The sequence below is a fragment of the Corvus moneduloides genome, chromosome 1 (genome assembly GCF_009650955.1).
Source record: "Corvus moneduloides isolate bCorMon1 chromosome 1, bCorMon1.pri, whole genome shotgun sequence".
NCBI classification, from domain to species: Eukaryota; Metazoa; Chordata; class Aves; order Passeriformes; family Corvidae; genus Corvus; species Corvus moneduloides.
The window spans coordinates 18,531,466-18,553,304 of record NC_045476.1 but is presented as its reverse complement, the minus strand read 5'-3'; the positions used below and the strand labels follow the sequence as shown (position 1 = coordinate 18,553,304).

Below are 21,839 nucleotides of genomic sequence, written 5' to 3'. Positions count from 1 at the left end.
AATTTTGTGTTCTTAATCAGGAAACACCTTCGTACACCAAGGGGTGTACTAAGTAAGAGGTAAAAAAAATCTGGGCTAATTTACTTCTTTCCATCCTTCAAATGATAAATTTTCCTATATACTCTTTATAAAACATCTAGAAATTATACATTGTATGAGAAGACAGCAGTTACATATGTATAAAAGAGAAAATAACATTCCATGCTTGCAAGTGTCCCATCTGTACTTAAACTAGAGTTGCCCTCTTGTCCAGTTGGCAATTAAACCCTTTTCTCTTCCAATCGGAGTTTGATGCAGCTGGGTCACAGCAGTGGTTCAAAATAATAACACATACTGCGTACATGTGTGGTTTTGAGTTCTTAATATCTACCGTGGACTAATGATCTTAGCACAGCAACATCTCAGTTGGATAAATATTCAGTATATATTACTTTTTCCTCTTTACTGTGGTGGACTTTATTCATGACTATGTGAACTTCCTTTCACAAAAGGGTAATTTCCTTGCCTGAAAATGCTATTTCTTGATTTCAGATTCACCACTCTGAATTGATGGGTTTACCTGCAGCTGGTAGCCAGACGGCAACAGCCAACAGAAAAATGAACTTTCTGCGTCTTCAGACCCCCACTTCCTCTGGCTCAATGTTCACAGCCCCCGGAGATGCCTCCCAAGTCAAACTGTTCTCAGTGTTCACAGAAATATGCAGTCTGTCCATCCATGTCATCTGGCAAAGGTGTTAATACCCTTCCAGATGACAGCCCTATGTTCTCCCTCAGTTGTGGATAACAGCAAAAAAAGCTCTGATTTTAAATCAATAGTGAAGAATCTGAACAGTCTGTTTTACATTCGCAACATGATTTATGTAGCTAAAGTGTCCTTGAAGCTCAAAGCCCTGTTTAAGTAACTTCCAAGAATACAAATAAATGGTTTTCAGAGTGGAAAATGCCGAGACAGCAGCATTCTTTTAATATCTTGGCAATCCTTAATCAATTCCTTTTTTGAAAAAGTGGCAGCTTCCTGAGAATACTAAGTGTCTACAGTGGTAGCATATACCTTTGCTTGGTTTAAAACCATCCAAAGACATCCCAGAGAAATCATATGAAAATATAAACTAAAGAAAGTAAAATCTGAGGATGCAGTTGCCTTTTCTGAAAAACTGTCTTTAGGAATGACCCAGCCTTTACTTGACATTGACATGGTGTCTAAAGTCCTCAAAAGAAAAAAAATCTATTGATTCAAAAGTTTAAAAGAATCTGAGTAAGCCTAATTCCTCCAGAAAATAATAACTTGTATTCATCTCTGATAAGGAGGTCTTAAATTCAGCAATAGAGTACTCATACTACATGGGAACCTAACAAAAAATTATGTAGAAAAGAGGAGACTGTTGAATGGAGAGTTCAAATAAAATATGGTCCAGCAAATGCAAAGGAAAAACACCACTGAAGGAAAAAGCAGCATAAAAAGATCACATCTAAAAAAAGGGACTACTTGCTTCGTATTGTGCAGTTTCTCCATTTCCAGAGTCCATTTTCAGCAGATGAATGGAATTTCTACTTGAAAGGGATGTGATTTTATCTGTCATGATTTTTTCCTCCTCCTAAATTACCAGCTTCAGCAATGTTGCCAACTTTTATGTTCTGTATCTGAATGCTGTAGTTACATGTATGGAATTCAACATTCTTAGGTGGGTGAGAGTTGGTTCCCTCATGTTGGAAAATTTGTATATATAACCAAAGAATTTCTTTGATTTACTTTTCAGATTTAATATTTTCTGCTGCCAACCTGCCTGGCTTCACTTTTGTTTATGTTATCTATCACTTTGTTTATTATATGTTGGCTGCTAGTGAGCATTCTCATATCCATACGTCTAAGATCAACAGACAAGCTCTGCACTGGACATGAGCCGAGTTATCACCAGATGGACCTGAGAGCATTTCCAGAGTAATATGATGGTTGTTACTTAAATGTTCCCATGCAGCATATTCTTTCACCTCCTTTCTATCATTTTGTCTCTATGCTTCTAATATGTTGTATATTGGTATATGTCAGTTCCTACAACAGTAAGAGTGTGCCACAACTGCTTTCTGATTTTCTCTGCCTGACAAATGTGAAAAATCAAGGCTTTTCTTGCTGTTTTTAAAAGGACTATTTTGCCATAATATTTTTGTTTTACTTACTCCATCCCAGTAACATGAACAATCCAAAAATAAAGACAGCAACTTATTTTTCCAGCTGTCCTTATCCAGAAGAGTTTTCTATAATTTTTTTTTTAATTATGGGTGCAAGCAGAAGTGGAAATCAGAAGTCAAGGTCTAAAATTGAGAAGGGTTACAAATAAAATATATTTTTCCTGCAACTGGTTGCCAAAATATGTGATGGATAGCTTCTCAAAGTGGCAAATAGTTTAAAGCCACAAAATACTGGGCAGAAGGATTTCAGTCATTTGCCAACAAAAGTCTCCCAGCACTGTCCCCTCTACCCCAGCTCCATGGCTGGTATGCTCAGAACATCTATGGGCTATCTATCCATCAACCAATGTCATCAAACCATCAGTGCTGTGGTCCTTGCTGACTGTTCCAGTCATTAGCACCTATTACTCAGGGGGAAAAATAAGTATTTCTATCTCCCTGCTAATATTTCACAGCATACCATCAAAAATCAAGCATATTCTTGCAGATTTACAAATTAATGGCATGTGATTTTGCAAGTAAGGATTATATAGGTAACTTTTCAGTTGACATATGAAGTACATTGTACTCCAGCTCACCATATTAATAAAGTGTTTGTATAGTAAAATCTCTTAATGTATCAGCACAATTCCTATGACCAGTCCTACCAACACATCTCGCAGACCAGTGATGAGTAAATAGTTAAAGATCATGCGAAATTACGCTTCCTAAACAGATACTGTGTTTGTGTTACCATTTGCAAGCATAAATATTTCATAAAGAGGACAACAGTCTCCCAGGACATGTGCAAGAGTAGAAAACATTGGTACATCTGGGAAGACAAGTCTGTAACAGGACAGGGCCAAAAAGTTCCCCAAGTGCCTAGGATACAGTAGCAGCCGAAATGTAGCTCAGATCTTAATGAACCTGAAATTTGTATTTGACTTCTTCGGATGCAAAACCTGAACAGTTATAGGCAAATCCCAACCATTTCCAGTGGAAAATGTTGACTTTGCAGAAAACACACAGCTCAGTGAAAAAGCCCTGACGGAAAATCTTCAGCAGGTCTAATTACAAAGGAAATGTTGGAAAGAAGACAAAGTTTAGATTAACTTTATTTTTTTTTAATTACATGGTACATGAAATGCTTTATGAACTTTTCAAAGCAAAAATGGATTTTTTTTTATATTATTATAGCACAGTATTTTCTTTCAGTTCTTTGTATGTTAAAGTTCTGGTAGAAAAAAGCCAGCAGTCTCCTGGACATTAATTTATATCAATTTTCACCAGCAACTGTAAGGCAGCTTTAGAAGGCTCTGCTGATAAAGGCTTATAATGTTTGGTTTCTTAACAGAACAAGCTGCACTTTGATCTGAACAGTCTACTAGGCTACTATGCAAACCCAGTAAGCCTCAGATGACAGGGATGATGGTATCAGCAGTTGTTTATGAAATAAAGGGTAGAATTTACAAACTCCCAGTAAATACAAGAAAACCAGAACAGGACAGGACAACATTAAAGGTATGCTTCATGCTCAAAGAAGCATTACTTCTTCTTTCAAAGAAACCTAATCAAATATATGAAGCATGTACATGAAGAACAAAGTGCACTAGCTTCATTATCTGCAGCTTTAATTTTGTTTAACTCATGGTTCTATTCTGAAGGAAAGCCAAAGACATGAAATTAGATGAAAATATTTACAAATGTAAATTATTTTGTGAAACTGAAAGTCAAGTGTACCACAAATGAATTGCAAATAAAACAGCAAGCATAAATCCTACTTGCAATTTGTTGGTGTATGCACCTTTGCCATTTGAAAGAAATTAAACCCCCCACCCCCGAACTTAAAACAAAGAACCTGTATTTTGTATGAACAGTAACATTCCCAATCATACAAGAGCAGTTTTTCCTTCACTCCGCAAGTTATCTTAAAGTTACTTCCAAAATTCTGTTCATTCTATGGTAATAAAAGAGAAGACAAGAAAAATACTGCATGTCCACCACTTGCTCCCTCTATGGCTACAGGTACAGTGCCCCAAAGTGACCCAAATACTTTACATTCTGGTGCACCATGAGGCACTGAACTCATTCACAGTCCTGCCTGGTGCCCTTGTTTAGGTACCTGGTTTATGTTTCAGATCAGCAGCTGGCAAACCTTCCAGCACACATAAACAGAAGATAAACTCCACTGAAACAGGCAGAACCACCACTGGAACAGCTTCATTTCCTCTGGGTCATAAAGGTATAAACATTCTTCAGAATAGTTTAAGCACAGTGGCATTAGCTTTTGAAATAATTATTGTTCTGCACATTACACCAATGACCACAGATGACATATTTGACATAATTTAAAACACACTTAATTTACCCTAATAGAGATTAACTTCAATGGCAAATTGCTTATTTTGGTATGTAATGACCACAAACGTTATAATGCTGTTATAAATCCAAAGTTAAAAGTTATTTAGATCTGAATAATATATACCAAGCCTGTCTCAAAATTAGTATAATTGGGATAACATCATTCAGTGGACTAAAAGATGGTTCATTCTTTAACAGTCTTTTTTATTTACAGCCACAGCAATAAATTAAGTGCCTAAAATGTTAATTCTTATAGTTATTTGTTCCAGTTTTTCAAATAATTTTAAAAAGAAATAACAATTATGCTCCTCTGTCATGGCACCATCCCAAAAAGAACACAGTTTTTTCCAGCTTGTTAGAAAAGGAACTGAAACCTAATTATTTAAGACAGTTTTTAATGAAATGTGGAAGAGAATTTGGAAGCTTTAAAGTCTTTCATTCTTAGCTTGATCATCTGTCATTTGTACATCTCCTTCCTTACAGTGTTCCCCACTGGAGTTCTGCCCTGTTACTGACAGAGTTACTCTAGTGACTGCTTTTCCTCTTCCCTTTTTCATCCCTACTAACAGATAAGACCATTTTTCTAACTTGATTGTGACATATTCATTAAATAGCTAAAATTAAATTCCCTTTTAGGTGTATTTTGTATTAGCATCTTGAATCTTAGTCTTCCAATTATATGTTCCAATTTACACAATTGCATAACAATGAAAAGTATTTTGTCTCTAGACAAGATACTAACAAAAAAAACCAAAACAAAACATGTTTAGTGCTCTCAACAGCAGTACTTCCAGATTCATAAAAAACCCAAATATCTATAAAGACATCTCTCTTAGTTGCACTGGTGATGCATCATAATTTTTTAAATTTTTGTCATTATTTTCAAAATTCTGTACAACTCTCCTATTTAAAGATGTTCTTTTTTGCTGTCACATAAATTCCTTTAGTTTTGCCAAATTATAAACAACTGACTAAATGTGAGAATACTTATTTCTTTATGCTATTCATATTTTGTACAAAAGCACTCACAGGAGTGTCTTCTCTTAAATCAGAAATACTTTTTCCTCATGTATTCCCCAACTATATATTCTAGTTTTCATGTTAAAAAACAGCTTAAGAGTTTAACATGTTAAAGTTAAAATGAAACTAAATGTATTGAAACTTACATTGTTGTGTTTGTGTGTAAGGTGCTTGGGCATTTTGTTTGGTTGGTTTTATTAAATTGCAATAAAATGTATAAATTGAAGATACAAAACTTATAGCTATAGATATAGATATATATAGTTATGGTCAGGCCAGCCTATGGGCAGTGCTGCGTAGCTCTGGTCAGAATGGTGTTTGGACCTAAGTGAGAAAGTTTTGGGTGATTTGAAATGCCAGCAGATCAGGCTTGGGTCTGCCTGCCCTGCTCTCCGCAAATGTATTTTAGATATCTTAAAGTGCAGTTTCTGTCTGGTGAAAGGTCTGGAGGTGAAGCCATATGAGGAGTGGATGAGGTCACTTGGTCTGTTCAGCCTGGAGGAGACTGAGGAGAGACCTCACTGCAGTCAACATCTTCTTCATGAGGGGATGAAGAGGGACAGACACATGTGGTGACCTGTGACAGGATCCGAGGGAATGGACTGAAGGTGTGTCAGGGGAGGTTCAGGTTGGATACCAGAGGGTGGTTGGGCACTGGAACAGGCTCCCCATGGAAGTGGTCACAGCACCAAGCCTGACAGTTGGATATATTTGGCCAATGCTGTCAGGCTCATGGTGTGATTCTTTGGCTGTCCTGTGCAGGGCCAGGGTTGGACTTTGATGATCCTTATGGGTCCATTTCAACTCAGGTTATTCTATAATTCTACTTCAAAGAGCTAATTTCTGGTCTGCTTAAAAATAAAAATACAGTATTCAACAGCATTCAGGTTCTAGGGTATGGAAATACTGTTCTATTTCTTGATATCTTTAACAAGGTAAAGCAAGATTAAAGAATGCAAACTCTAAGTCCTTCTTTGGTAATAGAAATTAAAAATAATAAGTGTGGCTGGCCTGTGTCCACAGGGCTCCACAATTATATTTAAAATCCAGAACACAAATGAAATGTCTAACACACAGTTAAACAAATTCACTTGATTTCCCAGAGCTACGTGCTCTGTTTTACTTCCAGAGTTCTGTTTTAATCAGAAAAGATAAACCACAACCATTTATTAGCTCATTTAATTACGGTAAGTGATGCCACATTTGACAGCAGGGAAAAAATCCCCATGCTGTAACTGGATACTTCATGCAGTTTTTACAAGACTAGAAATGCCCAATTTATTTTTCTTTTCAAAAGGAAATGCACCTGACAAAACCTTAGAATTACTTTTAGGACATTTTGAAAACCTCAGGTCTGATAAATGTAACTGCCTCAGAGAAACTACTTTCTTCTTTAGAAAACTTCTCTGTGGATGAAAATGACAAGCACCACAATTAGTCAGTTTTACTCATCAGATGCAAACACTCAGAAATAAATTCAACAAAAGAATTTTATAATACAGAATTAAAATACAGAAATATTTATCTAATCAGGCATGATTAGAAACCTCTCCCAGCCTTTTTTTGCCTGCTAACCAAACCTGCAAGTTATGAACACCTTGCTAGACCTGTCCCCTTACACCATCAGACTTGTGGAGGCAGGGAGGTAGTGCAATAAACTAATCCTAACCATCCTTCACCATGCCATAAACTTAGACCAGAGCTGTAAGAAAGTGGAAGCTCTCCTGGCTCCAGCTAACACTGCAGTTATAAATCTGGTCAGGAGAGGAAAGCTTCCCCTGCAAAGTAATGTTCCTTAAGTAAATCCCAAATTAAGCCTATATGTTTTTAGATAAAGTCTATGGAACATCATTGGAAAAAAGAGATCAATTATCCCAAGTAATTTCAGGTGTGTGAAAAAGAGCTGTTCTGGCCATCATTTTGTGCCAGGAATCTAGAACAAAACAAAGAAACCCTCTCAAGCCATAAACCTATAACTTACACAATGTATGGCATAAACTCAGATACAACTGAAGAGACTAGGTAATCTGTGAGGAGAAACTGGAAGTACCGAGTCCCAGAAACGGCCTTCCTTTCCTTTTCTGTCCAAGAGAGAGCAGGGGAGATCAACAGAAGAATTTCAAATACAGCCTCTGACTGAATGCAGTACAGTCACCTGGTCAACATGATGGAGGAGGGAGCAGTGATAGTTTACCATCTCTCTGAGGTACATTTGCCATGACATGGTGAGGGAGAAGATAATGGACAAACAAAAGTACCTTGCATACTGTCAGTTCTTACCCCTACCTCACACAAACACCTGCAAGGCTCCTGCAGGGCAGGGAAACATACACCTTGTGCAGGATTAGGCAGTCTGGCCATGCAAAGGGCTTGGTACCCTGCAGCTGGCCATCTCCCCCTGAAGCCAAGAAAGACATTTGCTAAGTTACTGCAGTTGTTCAGTCACATTAACCACTCTGAGGGGAAGGCACTTCTTTCCCTGAAATCCCACTAAGATTATCACATTGCCTTTCACTGCTACCAAGGAACAGACAGCGAGAGTGAGTGTGTGAGGGAATAAGTGAGAGAAAGCAAGAAAAGGAGAGGGAGAGATGCAGTTGTGGCACATGAGCTGTTTTCAGACTCAACCCACCAAAACTTCAGAAGTATGAAGCACACATGGACAGTCACTAAGGAAATACCTACAGCAAAGCTTAGGATCTCTGCAATTTCATGCCCCAACAATTCCTCTTCTAATATGCCATTGGCATTACTTACCCCTTCAAAGAAAAACAGCTTGTCACTTTACAAACTATGGAAAAAAAACAGTGCAAAAATCTTCAAAAAGCAGGTGTAATTATCTTTAAAATCTTATAGCACTTTGAAGATACCATAGTTTCTCAGGTTTTGTGATCAGTGTTTTACACGTAAGACAAAAGAGCAACTACTCCTTTCCACTCTGCAGTTTTCAACTTATCAACTGCTGCATTTAATTACCACTGCAATATGCATCTAAAGCACTAAGGTCTTCTTTCTCTTAACAATGGAAAAACAATATGCTCCCGTGCATCAACAATGATACACATGGGAGGTTCTGACTGGATGTAAGGAAAGCATTTTCACTTAGGAATCCACCTTCAGGAGGGTGATTAGGAATTAGAAGAGGCCACACAGAGTATTTGTAGAATGTCTGCTCCCAGGCATTTATTTCCAAGACCTAATGGGACAAAGCCCTGAACAACCTGCTCTGAACTCAGTGTTGACCCTGCTTTGAGCAGCACGTTGAACCAGACAACCTCCACCCACCTCAATGGTTCAATGGTTCCATAGTCTTCTGTCAGACAAAAGGTACCAAGTTCCTCAAAAACACCACAGAGAACCCCAGGAGTTTTACAGAAAGTTTTCAAAATTAAATGTTTTTAAAAACGTTTTCCATCATGAATTTTGTCCCAAGTACCAGGTTGCACTCCTTATGCATGATGCAGTTAAATCAATATGACTGACAGTCTTTTAGGAAGAGCACGGTTGTAACAAATTTATGAAGTACATGCATTAAAAGATAGCAAAAGAAAAAAATTATTATTATTATTATTATTATTAAATATCCCTTGTGAATAAGTGATTCCCTTTATAAGTATGAGTAACAGCATAATAATTTATAGGCAACATTAAATGTGTTTCTTCATCACAGGTATTTCTGATTAACACTACATATGTTCTTACACAGTACTTGTTAAAGCAGACAAACCCACACCCAGCCCAAGGAAGCAGATGCACACACCCACGCAGAAGGCACTTTGCAGGTGCAACTCATCCTCACCTTGAGATTGGGTTTTGCAAGGAGTTTCAACAGCTCTCTAATCTCACTGCTCAGTGGTTTTCTCTGCAGCTCCTCAGCCAGCTAGGTGGGAGACGGAATCAACACAAAGACCATTAGCAAAGCGTTGTTTTACCCAGCGCATCAGTGACAATCCAGAATCTATCTTGTTCAAGGTTATTGCTTTCCAGCATGTTCAAACAGAAGCCAGCATGAAGGAAAACACCATCAATCACCACGCTTCTGTTTCTGGCCCTCAGTGGACCAGATTTAAGCCAGGCCTTTTGGCTCAGTTTAACACAAGTAATCATTTCTGGCAAGGGTGCAGCCAGATCACATTCTGATTTATAGCAAAGGGGGCAAATCCCAGCACTTTATTTAAGTGAATGGTCCTTTGCGTGCAGACAAAGAACTGCTTGTAAAAATGACTGGATCAAACTTTGACACTGTCTATAAAAAACAGTTTCGAATGAGGTGGTGAAATCCACACTGCTTCCAAAACCCCACAGTAGCTGTGCTGTTTAGGACTGGGATAAGAAAGCAAAGTGCCCCTACAGTGCAAGCAATCTGAACCTTTTATTATGTTTACACATACACTGGAAGGAGCTTGTTAAATGTGAAGCGGGTTAATCATAATGTAATTTATAACAGGTCATCAGCAATTCAAGCCTGTAAAATGCACAAACTATGTATTAGCAACAAGATCAGTAATTTATGTTTGGTTACACTACAAAATCGTGGCTTGCTGAACAATAGAGGAGCAGTTTCATTTTTAATCCCACAGCTATTTGGCTCACATCTTGGGTTTTTCTTATCATGCCATTCTCAACTAATTTGGACTCAAGAGGCATATTTTACTACAGGATTTTAGACTCAAACTCTTTTTCCAGAAGAAGGAAAAGCTAAAATACATTTCACAACACTGAACTTTGGCTTAAAATTCAGAAGCTACATGGCTTATAATGCAAAACGTGATTTCAGGTAATCACTTGTTTTCTTTGCATTAAATCAGTATAATAAAAATGTCTCAAAGAAAGATTGGCTATTTGCAGCAAGTAATTTTATTTGTCTAACCTAATTTCAAATTTGTACTTTCATTTTTGTATACATTTTCAAGATAAATGGATAGATGTATATTTTGCATAATTATATATAATAGACAAATCTATTTGAAGAAGTCATTACAGACATCAGACATGGTCTCAATACCTTTTTTTCTTTTAACCTTCAAATTAAACAGAGTAACAAAAATTCATCACCTACTATCCTACAGACTTTGAACCATAATTCATAGCTAAAAACATCCAGCAAGTACCTTGATGCTAATATTAACAATATTTGTGTCTTAATACCAAAAGATTAAAAAACAATCTCTGTAGGAAAGGTCAGAATGAAATATTTTTAGACACAAAGCCAAATATTGAGGTAATCTGACTGCAACTGAGTCTGCATGTTTTAAGGAAAAGCCCTGCAAAGCTGAAAATATTCTGTGATAGGAATGACAGCAGGTATATGACATGGGTTACCCTTGATTCTCTTTTAATTCTTTAGACTATACTGCTCATCACTGGAGAATAAAATCAATATATTAATTTGTGTTTCACTGATGAAGACAAGAAACCTCTCAGCAGAATGACCATTTCAGCATTTTTCTCTCAGATGAACTGTGCACAAGTACCAACTCCAGCAGAACTGGCATTTGCTTTGGTGGTGCAAATGCAAATGCACATACATAAGGTTTAGAATAGTGAGAAAACATACTTCATTACTGCTTTAACAGAAATTTAATCTCATAATTTAGAAAGTATTTTTCAGAGATAAAATAATTTAAAACTTGTCTTCATGTGACTTATACTATTTTCCAAATATTTTAATGAAAGTTTTAGGCACATTTAATACCTTGTGATAGAAGAGAAGGAAAACAAAGATTGAAAGACAAAGTCGTGTTTTCAGATTAGCAAACAGATATCACCTCAGCTGTTTTAGACTGGATTTGTGGTTGTTGTTGTTAAAGGGCTGAGATTTGAAACAGCTACCAGAAGCAGTACATGGCATACTCTGGACACACTGACACCATGAGATCTCCTCCTATGCTAAAGACTGCAGGAAAACTGTCTGAAAACCTCCTCTATGATCTCTTGAGGGAACCATAACATTTCAACAAGCTCTTTATGAAAAGCTGCCGCTACAGAGAGGGGAAGAAAAGCAAGGAAGAGGACTGGATGTGGAGTGAGGCTGGCAAGATGGGGAGCACCAGGGACTGGTCTTTAAAGCTTCTGGAGGAAGTTCTGAAACTTCTTCTGCCAGAACAGTCTTTCTAACAACCTAGAGGCCTTACTTGCTGTATATACCTATCCTGCCAGTGATATTGTCGTGGTTTAGGAATGGTATTCTCCAATTTAGTACTCCCACTAAAACCACGCACCACTTTCCCTTCCCCCTCCAACTGGAGGCACAAAAGGCAAAGATCACAGGATGAAGTAAGAACAATTTACTGGAAACAGTGTTAAGAAAATGTACTATACTATATGTATATGCTATTACTAAATAAGTAATAGTAACAATATTAATAATAAAAGGTGCAAAAAAAAGAAATTATTCATATGGAAAAACTCCCTGATAATAGACAATACTGGATGGCTTCTTCCACCCCCTTTTGTCGATTGGAACAAACCCTTTCTTCCGGGAAGAGAGTCCCTTTCATGAACTCTCTGAAATGGCATGAGGTGGTATGGAATAACCTCCATGTCCTAACCATGCCCTCTCCCAACTAGAGAAAAAAATTAACCCTGTCCTGGCTGGAACCAGGATAGATATTTAGATAATTTGAATGAAATCATTGAGCCTTATGTCGGACACTGCTGCTTCAAAATAAGAGGCAAACAGAATGTCTGATGGGAAATTCAGCCTGAAAGTCCTTGGGAGAGAGGGGAGACAAGGTATGGCAGCCAGGAATAATACGAAAATGTTTAGAAAAGCCTTGCCACAATAGTTACTTCTAAACATGCTTTAAAAAATAACACAAAAATAAAAACACAGTCCTTAAACAGTTTTATTTATGATAGCAGCACCTCAGATTTGGGTTTTAAATCAAGCAGGAAATATCTACTTGCTAATATCTCCTTCTTTAACTACAGAACAGTTACTATCAGTAGGAAGAGAAAACATTAATTTAAAGCCTATTGAAATGAAAGTGTGTTTTATAACATCAACATGCTCTTAAATCCTTGAAGTTTACAACCAGTCAGACAAACATGCCAGAAAACAAATAGCACTTTAATCCTGAAACTTCATGAGTTTTGGAGTTACAAAGCCCACTGCATGTAAATTTGCTTCCTCAAAACTTGCTGATAGCTATCGAAACATAGAAAATTCTGCAGTGTGCTAGCCTGACTTCAGCCACCAAAGGACATCCTTACCCTATGGGACAGTGCCCAAAAAACTGGCAGTTCCGCTACACATAATTAATGAAGAACCAGCAACAGTATCTATTAAAAAGAAGGTGTACATATAAAGTAAGTAGATGTCTAGAGACAATCATGTCCCAACATGTACAGTTAAAAATACTACCATATGTACATAATAATACATTCATAGGGTTAAAAGCCCCAACCTGTCTCAACTGAGGAGTGACAGAGTACTTTAATTTGGGGATTTCCAAAACTATACATTTTAAATGGGTCTGAACAAAGAATGAGATTGCTCAGCATTTCTGAAAGTATCAAACACTAAGTTTTGCATCCAAAAATAAGAAATTATTTTTATTGAGAATTTTAGCCCAGAGATCCATAACACAAATATTATCAAGGATTATTAATATGTCAGCAAGAACTTAATGAAGAGAATTTCAACCAGCTTTCTAATTTTCAAAATTACTATCAACATTATTCAAAGCTATGTGAAGGTTAAAAAAATATTACTAATATATGCCTGATGTCAAGGCTAATGTATTATTATAGTTGGTATGTTACAGGATATAACTCTCTTCCTACTGAAACATGATTAAATTACCATGTATCCTTTTTTCAAGTCTTCAAATAAGTTTAATTGAATTTTTTGTTAAAATGCTACCAATCTCAATTCACGACATTTAATCATTTGTTATATTTAAAAAACAAAATCTATTAATTATATAAATAGATAGTTAGGATTTTAAAACATCTATAAAGCATGTGAAGTTTCAAACATGCTGTATTTTAAATGGACCCAAATACATATTGCCTTTTCCAAAACGCAACCTGACATCATCAATTGCAACAAAGATTTCTGGATTTCACCTAAACCACAGTTTATTAAACATTTCTCTATTCTGGCCTACCTCGGGTTCAGTCATAGTTTATACAGGTGTGTTCACAATTCATCTGAATCCTAGAATTAACCAAATAGCAAGAAATGGCAGGTTGGATTCTTTTCCTTGAAAATAAAAATTATAGTAACAGGAAATTAACTACTCCATCAATGCTGACCACTTTTACAATTTAGTTTTTGGTTATGAAGGCAATTTGGAAAGCTCCAATATCAATAAATCACTACTGTACTTCTTCTTAAATAGTTTTGATTTTTTTTTAACAAGCCTCCATCCTAGGCATTTCATATGCTTCATTTCTGTAATATTATTTGTCGTTTCTCATGTTCTGTCAGCAGTGCTGATATCTCATTTGTCTTTATATTTCCAAAGCATTCCTCTTGTCTGTGACTTTCTCAAAACAGTAATAGTTGACAGCTTTTCCCCTCCCAGTAGAGTTCCAACCTGTAATTTTTATTGCTTGGTTACTAAAGCAGAACAAGAAGATATCTAGATGCAATGCTTTTATAACATGCAAGTGAATAAAAATCAAGTATCAGCAACAAGCCCAGTGATGACAGAACCTTTGGACACCTTCGCAGCTTCTTATGAGTTCAGCTCAGAGGATTACATTCGTATGTTTGCACTGTGAAGAGTTCTGCTTGCAGACAGTTTTTTGGGAGACTTGGTACCACTGATCTCAGCAAGGGACACTTACATCATCTGCCAAGGCTGCTGCACCATGGAGTATGGGCACCGGGTTCTGTTTTTCATAATAATGCAGTTTTTCATGAATCTGGAAGACAATAGTACAAAGTGGTAAGTTTATTTAGCAGCATGAGAAATGGTACAAAACAACCCTGTTGAGTCTGTTGACTGACTGTAACTAAACATCCTTATAGTAACCTACAGGCAGCAATCATGTAAATGCAATTCATCATCATCCTCTGTTGAAGTGCTAAGAATATGAAATCAGATGGAAAAAATGCTCAGTATGCAGACCAACCCACAGAAAAACTAAACATTTGTGATTTTTCTCTCCTGGCTTTCTCTGTCCATATTTCTAACATATTGCTTCAAGTATCAATTACATTTTATATTGCTGCTGAAAACACAAAGCATAAAGTGTTTATCCCCAAGAGGGATATAAAACCCCCTGTAAATTATGATTTATGAAGTGAAATAATAGCTTGCCACCCACATCTTGACAGACAACTTGATGGAGCGGCTGCTGTCATTAAAATAATTCAGAAACAAGGGCAAAATAGTGCTAATATGAATTCTGACACATCTGAAAGAAAGGCAGTTCTTCAGCAAGTTAAGGTTTTTAATGAGGAATTATCAACATTAAAGATGCACTGTGCTTTGGTTTTTTCAAAAACGGAAAGGATACACCATCATTTAAACACCACCCTGTTCCCTCCTCCACAAGTTATGCCTTTCAAAATTTAGATTTTTTCCAGTATGAATGCTTTTTAAGACCCAAAGTATTTTAAGGCTTCTAACAAGTTTCTTTAAAGCTATTTCAGAATAGCATAAAGGACTATATTAAACATTTAACTTCATTTACATAATTTTCCTGAAGATACATGCATATACAAATATTAATTAAAATCTAAAAAAAAGAGACAACAGTAGTCGGAACTAATGCAAATATACCACACATTCATAGATTTCATGCTTTAGTTCTACTGCTCTGAAGGAGGCATGAACTCCAGATGGTTGGAGGAGTTGCAGAAGGAGCTAAATCGAGGACTTCTGTGCTCAGCAAGGAGGGGTAAACAAGGTCTGGCAGAGGATGTGGGGTGCAGAACTTGGCTGGGGACTCCCTCATGTCCTTGGGAAACAGGATCCCCAATGATACCCTAACACTCCCCAGCACGCTGCTGAGGGAGTAGCGGGACAGATGCCAGGCAACGGGGATAGATTTAAAGAGCAACCAAACCACTCTTCACACACTGAAAACACTCGGAGTTCACCAGATCATCTTCATTTTGCACCAAGTGTTCCCTCCAACCTTTCCCCTTCTTCCACACTTGCTTTTCTCTGCTTACTTCTCCCGCAGCAGCACTCACTCCTCTCACTGTCTAGGACTCCCTCACTCTTTAATTTAAAGCTCATTCTTTAAGCCCATTCTTTTTAATTTAAACTGTACTTTCACAACTACATCCATAACAAGATAATGCCGTGTCAGTGACACTTGTGCCTGCCATTTTTCCTGTCTTCTGCTGTGCTTCATAACCCTAAGTCCACACCTGTTTTTCCTCATTTAGACTATATGTTGTTTGAAGTAAAGAGCATGTTAATACGTTATGGCATAGCAAGGTCTCAGTCTTGATTGATTCCTTCATCATTTCTGCAATCTTAATAAGATTATTTCAGTATGTCATTGGTTAAAGGAGTTGCTGAAGTTCTGACATGTCATGGTGAAGCATGAAAGCATTACAGTCACTTGATTTCTAAGTTGCAAAATAATTTGTTCTCATCTGGAAACTACATGCAAAGCACTACTGTCTCCAGAATATGAATCTGAATTTTACATTGCTTATGTAGACATTGTTTACTAAGCAATTACTTAGACTAATTCATACTGGATTTCACAAAACTGTAAGTGACTGGACAACTTCATATTTCTAGCTCACAAAGCAGAGAAACTAAACAAAACAAGGAGTTGCAGCTCCCCAACTTTGGCAGAAATTTGTGATTTACTTAGACTGTGAACTTGAATAACTAAAAGGCACAGTAAATCACAAAGTCTCAAATCCATCATTTTTTGATTGTTTCAGCAACATCTTGATTTTACCCAGATTGAGCTTCCGTCAGCTCTGCGGTCAGAAGCAGTTGCCTATGCTACCACCTAGTTTCTCAAAGAAAAAAGAAGTGCCACTGCTGATGAAGCTGGTTTTATCCTGGGCAACTTTACCACTGAAATTAAAAAAAGGAAAAAGGAAAAAGCCAACCAAACAAAAAGACGTGGACACAGTCTTGTTTAAACCATCTTTGAGAAAAATGTTATACAAGTGTAAATTCATGCAACAAAAAGTAGGTTTTCAAGAGGTGGCACAGTGTAACTTAAACTAGTTATTGGCTCTGTCTATAGCTAGAAATGACTGAAAACAAATTTTTGTTTTCCTAAGAGTGGATATGGTACTCCAGTTAAGCATTTAAGGACAATCATTAAGGTTTTATTTGATTATGGAGTTGTAGAGAGTAACTGCCTAACCCAAAAAAAACCAGAAGCTAAACAAGTAAGCAGGAAAATTTAACTGCTACTAGACAGTTCTAGATATTGGCTTTTGCTACATCAGGTGGAAAAATTTATTAATTTACTAGCACAATGAGTGACTCTAGGGATAAACATTCCATGGTCTATGGTAACAGACACTGCAACCTCAGGCACTTCCACTTGAGGTGCAATACACAGTGGGGTTTTTCCCTCAAATATCTGATTTTATTTGATAGTAGTTCGCCTTATTAGTTAAATCTATTTTTTAAATCAGATCATTAGATGACAACATCTGTCTTTTACATCTTTGTAATTTAAAGGATATACCTACGGAAATTAAAAACCACCAGTCTGTGCACAAAGATGCAATCAATGTGCAATACAGGGATTACCTTTCACATTAGTATAAAATTACCACATGCATCATAAAAACAGTTACCTCACACCTCTAACTCCTGGATAACTAATGTATCCATAATGTATGCCGCACTTCTATATAATAGCTTCCTGAATGCAGTAAGACAGGATATCTAGTGCAACTCCACTGATAAAGCAAACATTTCAGTGAAGCAAAAATGCATTTCCAGGCAAGTCTTTCCCTCCTTGTGTCCAAAAATGTGTTCCAAGGTGGTTGGTTCTATAATTTCCCCCACAGATCACAGTACTGCTGACTGACCTCTAGTTCTTCATGTTGTATTTTTAGGCCTTTTTTGAAGACGAGCACAGCACTTGCCTTTTCCTACTCACTGGGCACTAGGTCACCTCTGTTGTCTTTCGAGGATGACAGAGCACATTTGCGAGCTCACCTGGTGGCCTTTGAACTTACCAGAATTCAGGGTGATGAATGACTGCATTTATGACAAACACCTTTAAAAAGCTACTGCGCACACCGCCATATGCTTTGACAACCTCTCCACATGCTATCTTTCAGTTAATTATTTTCTCAAACATGAAATTTTTAAATCATGCTAATACATGCACGCCTAGCACTGCATTTCCAAATTTCAATTCTTATACAAGTAGAATTTGAAATTTGAATACCTAGATTAAACGACTACATTGGTGAACATGAATAATGTGAAGTAGCCAAACACAGAAATGAAAAGCAAAACAGGACAAGGTGGTGCAAATACTTCGCCCGTTTACAAACTTCACTCAATGAAATTAAACTGTAACAGAAATTAAAACCACCCTGGAACACTTTGAGAGAGTGTATTCAAAAGTAGAAGTGAGAGCATTCACCTACTCAAGATAAGAGCTATCATATTTGCATCCATTTTTTTGAGCTTCAATCTAAAGAATTCTATTTAATACAAAAGGCAACTTTAGCTTACATCGTGCGACAATACCGGATGTCCAGTAACTTTAATACCATCGCCTTCTCTCTACTAGAAACTTATACAACGTATGGAAAATATAGGACTGTATCATGCTTAAAAATAGGAAATATAGTACATCTGTTTTAAGTTCTTCTGACATTTACATGTAAAGCCTCAGTGCTGAAAATCTCTTCACAGATGAGACCAAGTCTGTTAAAGCAAGAATTATATATTGTAAATAAAACATTAAAAGCTGTTCTGCTGAACAGATGACTAAGTTGTGGGGCTTTTTTTTTTTTTTATGACTACCTATTCTTTTCACTGTAGAGTAAGAAGAATTATGAAGTTCTGCAAAAACTGACAATCTACTCTGAAGTTATGCCCCAAGAGGGAAAAATAATCATTTGCAAATTTATACAATTTTTGGCACACTTGTAAGCAAGAAAAATTGTTTCTGGATTTTCCCAGAGAGACTGAATTAAGCTTTCTATAATAGAGCAGAGCAGTGTCCTCAGCCTTGACTATTTCAAAACGCAAGAGGAGCTTTCTAAATCAGAAAAATAAAAATCTTAAGCAAAGACTCCTACAAAATAAGCTTAATTTCTCCTTTTAGATTTCTTAATTTCTGTGTACAGTTCTAATATAATATGATAGAAATAAAACAGGGGAGTGGGACAAGCATGTGCCAAAGGTGCCAAAGAGTTAACAGAAGACAAACTTAGTCTTTTTGAGAGAACAGTTGGCATAGGTAAAGAGTAAGTGTATGTAAGAATACTATATGCAAACACTTGTAACCCAAAAACCCCTGGCCATCAGTGAGCCATAGCAGCACATAAAAGACAAGAACTGTCACACACAGTGTGAAAATGTTCTGTCCGACCACACTGAGGTGTCACCAACTACTCAAAGATGTCAACACCTCTGGATACGAGCTTTTTTTATGGTAATGATACCTTCCTGACAGGAGGTGCTGAAGAGGATCTTGTGATTATTTTGCACTGACCATCATTCTGGGGCAGACAGCAATTCTGGACCAGAGTGCTTCACCTTTTGAGAAACATCAGAAGCTTATACCCTCTTATGAGTTATATAAACATTCCCTTACTTGGGTTTTATTTTATGGGATGAGATATCACTCAGCATAAAGATAAGGTACCTGCAAAATTTGTTTTATTATGTGCATACATGAAAAAATGCAAATTATCTTTGTTTAATGCAACAGAAGAATTGGCACTAAGGACCTAAGCACCACATCATATACATTTCCCGGGTTTTTCTCTGGACTATCCTAGTCTGGCCTGCTGAATACCCATTAGCAGCTATCTGCTTGTTTTATTTCAGCAGAAAGGAACCCATCTCATATACTGGACTGCTGATGTAAACCAAAGCAGCAGAACTTGAAAAGATGGGAAATTGCTTTATAAAACGCACTAGTGATCTGAACTGGAATGCCGATATAAACACCCACACAAAGCATCAAGATGTGTCTAGAAGACAGGCATTGAGTATACTGTTGTAGAAAGTCCATAACAATTGGAAGAACATCTCCTCTAACTGCTCTCTTCATTGTATTTTTCATCACATATCGACAGCGAGAGTGTCTGATATCAAAGCACTGACAAAAGCCATGCAGCTTCTGTATTTATTTATTGGCTTAGTCACTTACATGGATGCATAATGGAAGACTCTTGTACACAGAGAAGCTGTTACCTATCCACCAAAGCTTCAGGTTCATGTACATTTGCAAAAAATTATTTCACTCCACTAGTGGCACCACTACAAAGTGGTGCTACTACAAAGAGAAGCATCTATACATTAAGAAGCCACAACAGATTAAGAGAATGGAAAAAGAAAGCAAAAGAAAAACTGTTGAGGGAGAAGTAAGTGCTAATTTTGGCTTAATCTGCAATTTGTGTTCGGCATCTGGAATATCTGAAGCAAGAGAAACCATTCCAAGGCACTCATGACCATAAAAGACATATTTGTGAATAGTTTCAACATCTATACAGGGAGATTTCAAGACAAGAACTAGGGTTTTCATTCGATCACTAATATGACCTTTACGCTGGGATTTAGACACTCGAGTTCACTGTCTAAATTTACCAACAATTTTGAGTCAAGGTAAAACAAATAACCTAGAAGGAAAAAAAGAAATGATGGGTTACAAAGAAACAAATGAAAATAACTATTAAAACCATTCAGAAATGATAATTGCATAGCATCATCTCTGCTGGAAGAGAATGAATATTTTGCTTGATGTAGAATTTTAATTAAAAGATTGTTTAATTCCTTTCCTTTCTCCTTCCAGAACCCTCCTGTATCACAAGAAAGTAACAGAAAAATTAGCCAACTCTTTGATTTATCTTCATCACTCAGTGGTGGTCTGTAAGCCCATTTACACAGGACAAAAATACAGACTGAATGCAAAACTACACATTTGTTCCCAAACCTTCCTATAGTCCTTATCATTGCAGCTTTGGTACACTAAGGAACTTAAATACATGAACAACTCTGCAGTACTATGGCATGATGAACACAAGGTGTAGGAAAACTTAGAATACATACAGCCTTTAAATCACATTCTAGTCATACCAATTGAATTGCAGTTAGAGACATAGAATATGGCTAAGAAATTAGCAGTATGTATTTTAGAAAACACAAACAAAACAGAAATGAATAAATCATAGCTAACTACTCGAAGTTTGCAAAGAGCATTTCAATCCCCATAGTAACATTAAACTGCCTCAAATATAAAATAAGTGATTGCACAGTGCAGAAAGGCCTCTGAGAGAATGTTACAAGAATCAAAGCAAGCCTCTGAAGGCTTAAAAACAGATATTCAGGGATTTCAATTCTAGCCCAATTTGCCACAGCAAAAAGTTTCAGCACAACAGATGAGCAATTCTCCTTTAAGCCTTTTTTCCAAAAAGCAGAAGCATGAATTTCCTAACAATTCAAAAGCAGGCTAATGGTGTGGAAATATTTCTGCCTGAACAGCTAAAAGTTAATAGTCAGAAGAAACTCAGAACATCAGATAACCCTAATGAAAGAACTAAAAACTTGCACTACAATAAACAATTGAAAGTTTCTTTATCAGTATAGCATGAAACCACTAATAAATGAGAACGCCTTCAGACTGTCTGGTATAAACTGTTGCAATGGGCTTGGCTGGGACTACAGCAGCCTGTATAGTGCTGTGTTGTAGATCAGTGACCAAAACCGTGCTGATGACAGAGCAAGGCTTTAGCTATTGTTGGACAGCGCTTGTGCAGTATCAAGGCTACCTCTGCTCTTGCTCTGTGCCCTGCAGGGAGTAGGCTGGAGGTGGCCAAGAGTCTGGTGGGGGACACAGCTGGGACAGCTGACCCCAACTGACCAGAGGGATATTTCACACTATATAATGTCATGTTTTTCCAAAGCAGCTATTGTTTGGAGACTGGATGGGCATTGGTCAGCTGGTGGTGGTGATGCCTTATGGGGCTCCCTAAAAACAGAGGCTAGACAAAATCAGGATAATAAAAGTGGTTATATTTATTGAAGGGCATTCAAGGTACACTTTGGGCAGTCAAAGTCCTCAGGGGCTACACCCAAAATGGACGACCGGGTCACAGGTTTTCATACTTTCGTAAGCTTGGTCCATTTGCATATCAGGAGTTAATCCTTCAA

At 37.1% G+C, this 21,839-nt stretch overlaps 1 protein-coding gene across 7 annotated transcripts in view; it reads right to left on the bottom strand.

Moving 5' to 3' along the window:
• The window catches only part of MPP7 (membrane palmitoylated protein 7), a 159,393-nt gene that overhangs the window by 51,375 nt on the left and 86,179 nt on the right, over positions 1–21,839 (bottom strand). For all 7 annotated transcript variants that reach the window (XM_032113221.1, XM_032113155.1, XM_032113451.1 and 4 more), the window contains 2 exons: positions 14,347–14,424; positions 9,347–9,427 (listed from right to left, as the gene is read on the bottom strand). In XM_032113221.1, the coding sequence (XP_031969112.1) occupies positions 9,347–9,427; positions 14,347–14,424 (159 nt within the window). The remainder of the gene's footprint in view (positions 1–9,346; positions 9,428–14,346; positions 14,425–21,839) is intronic.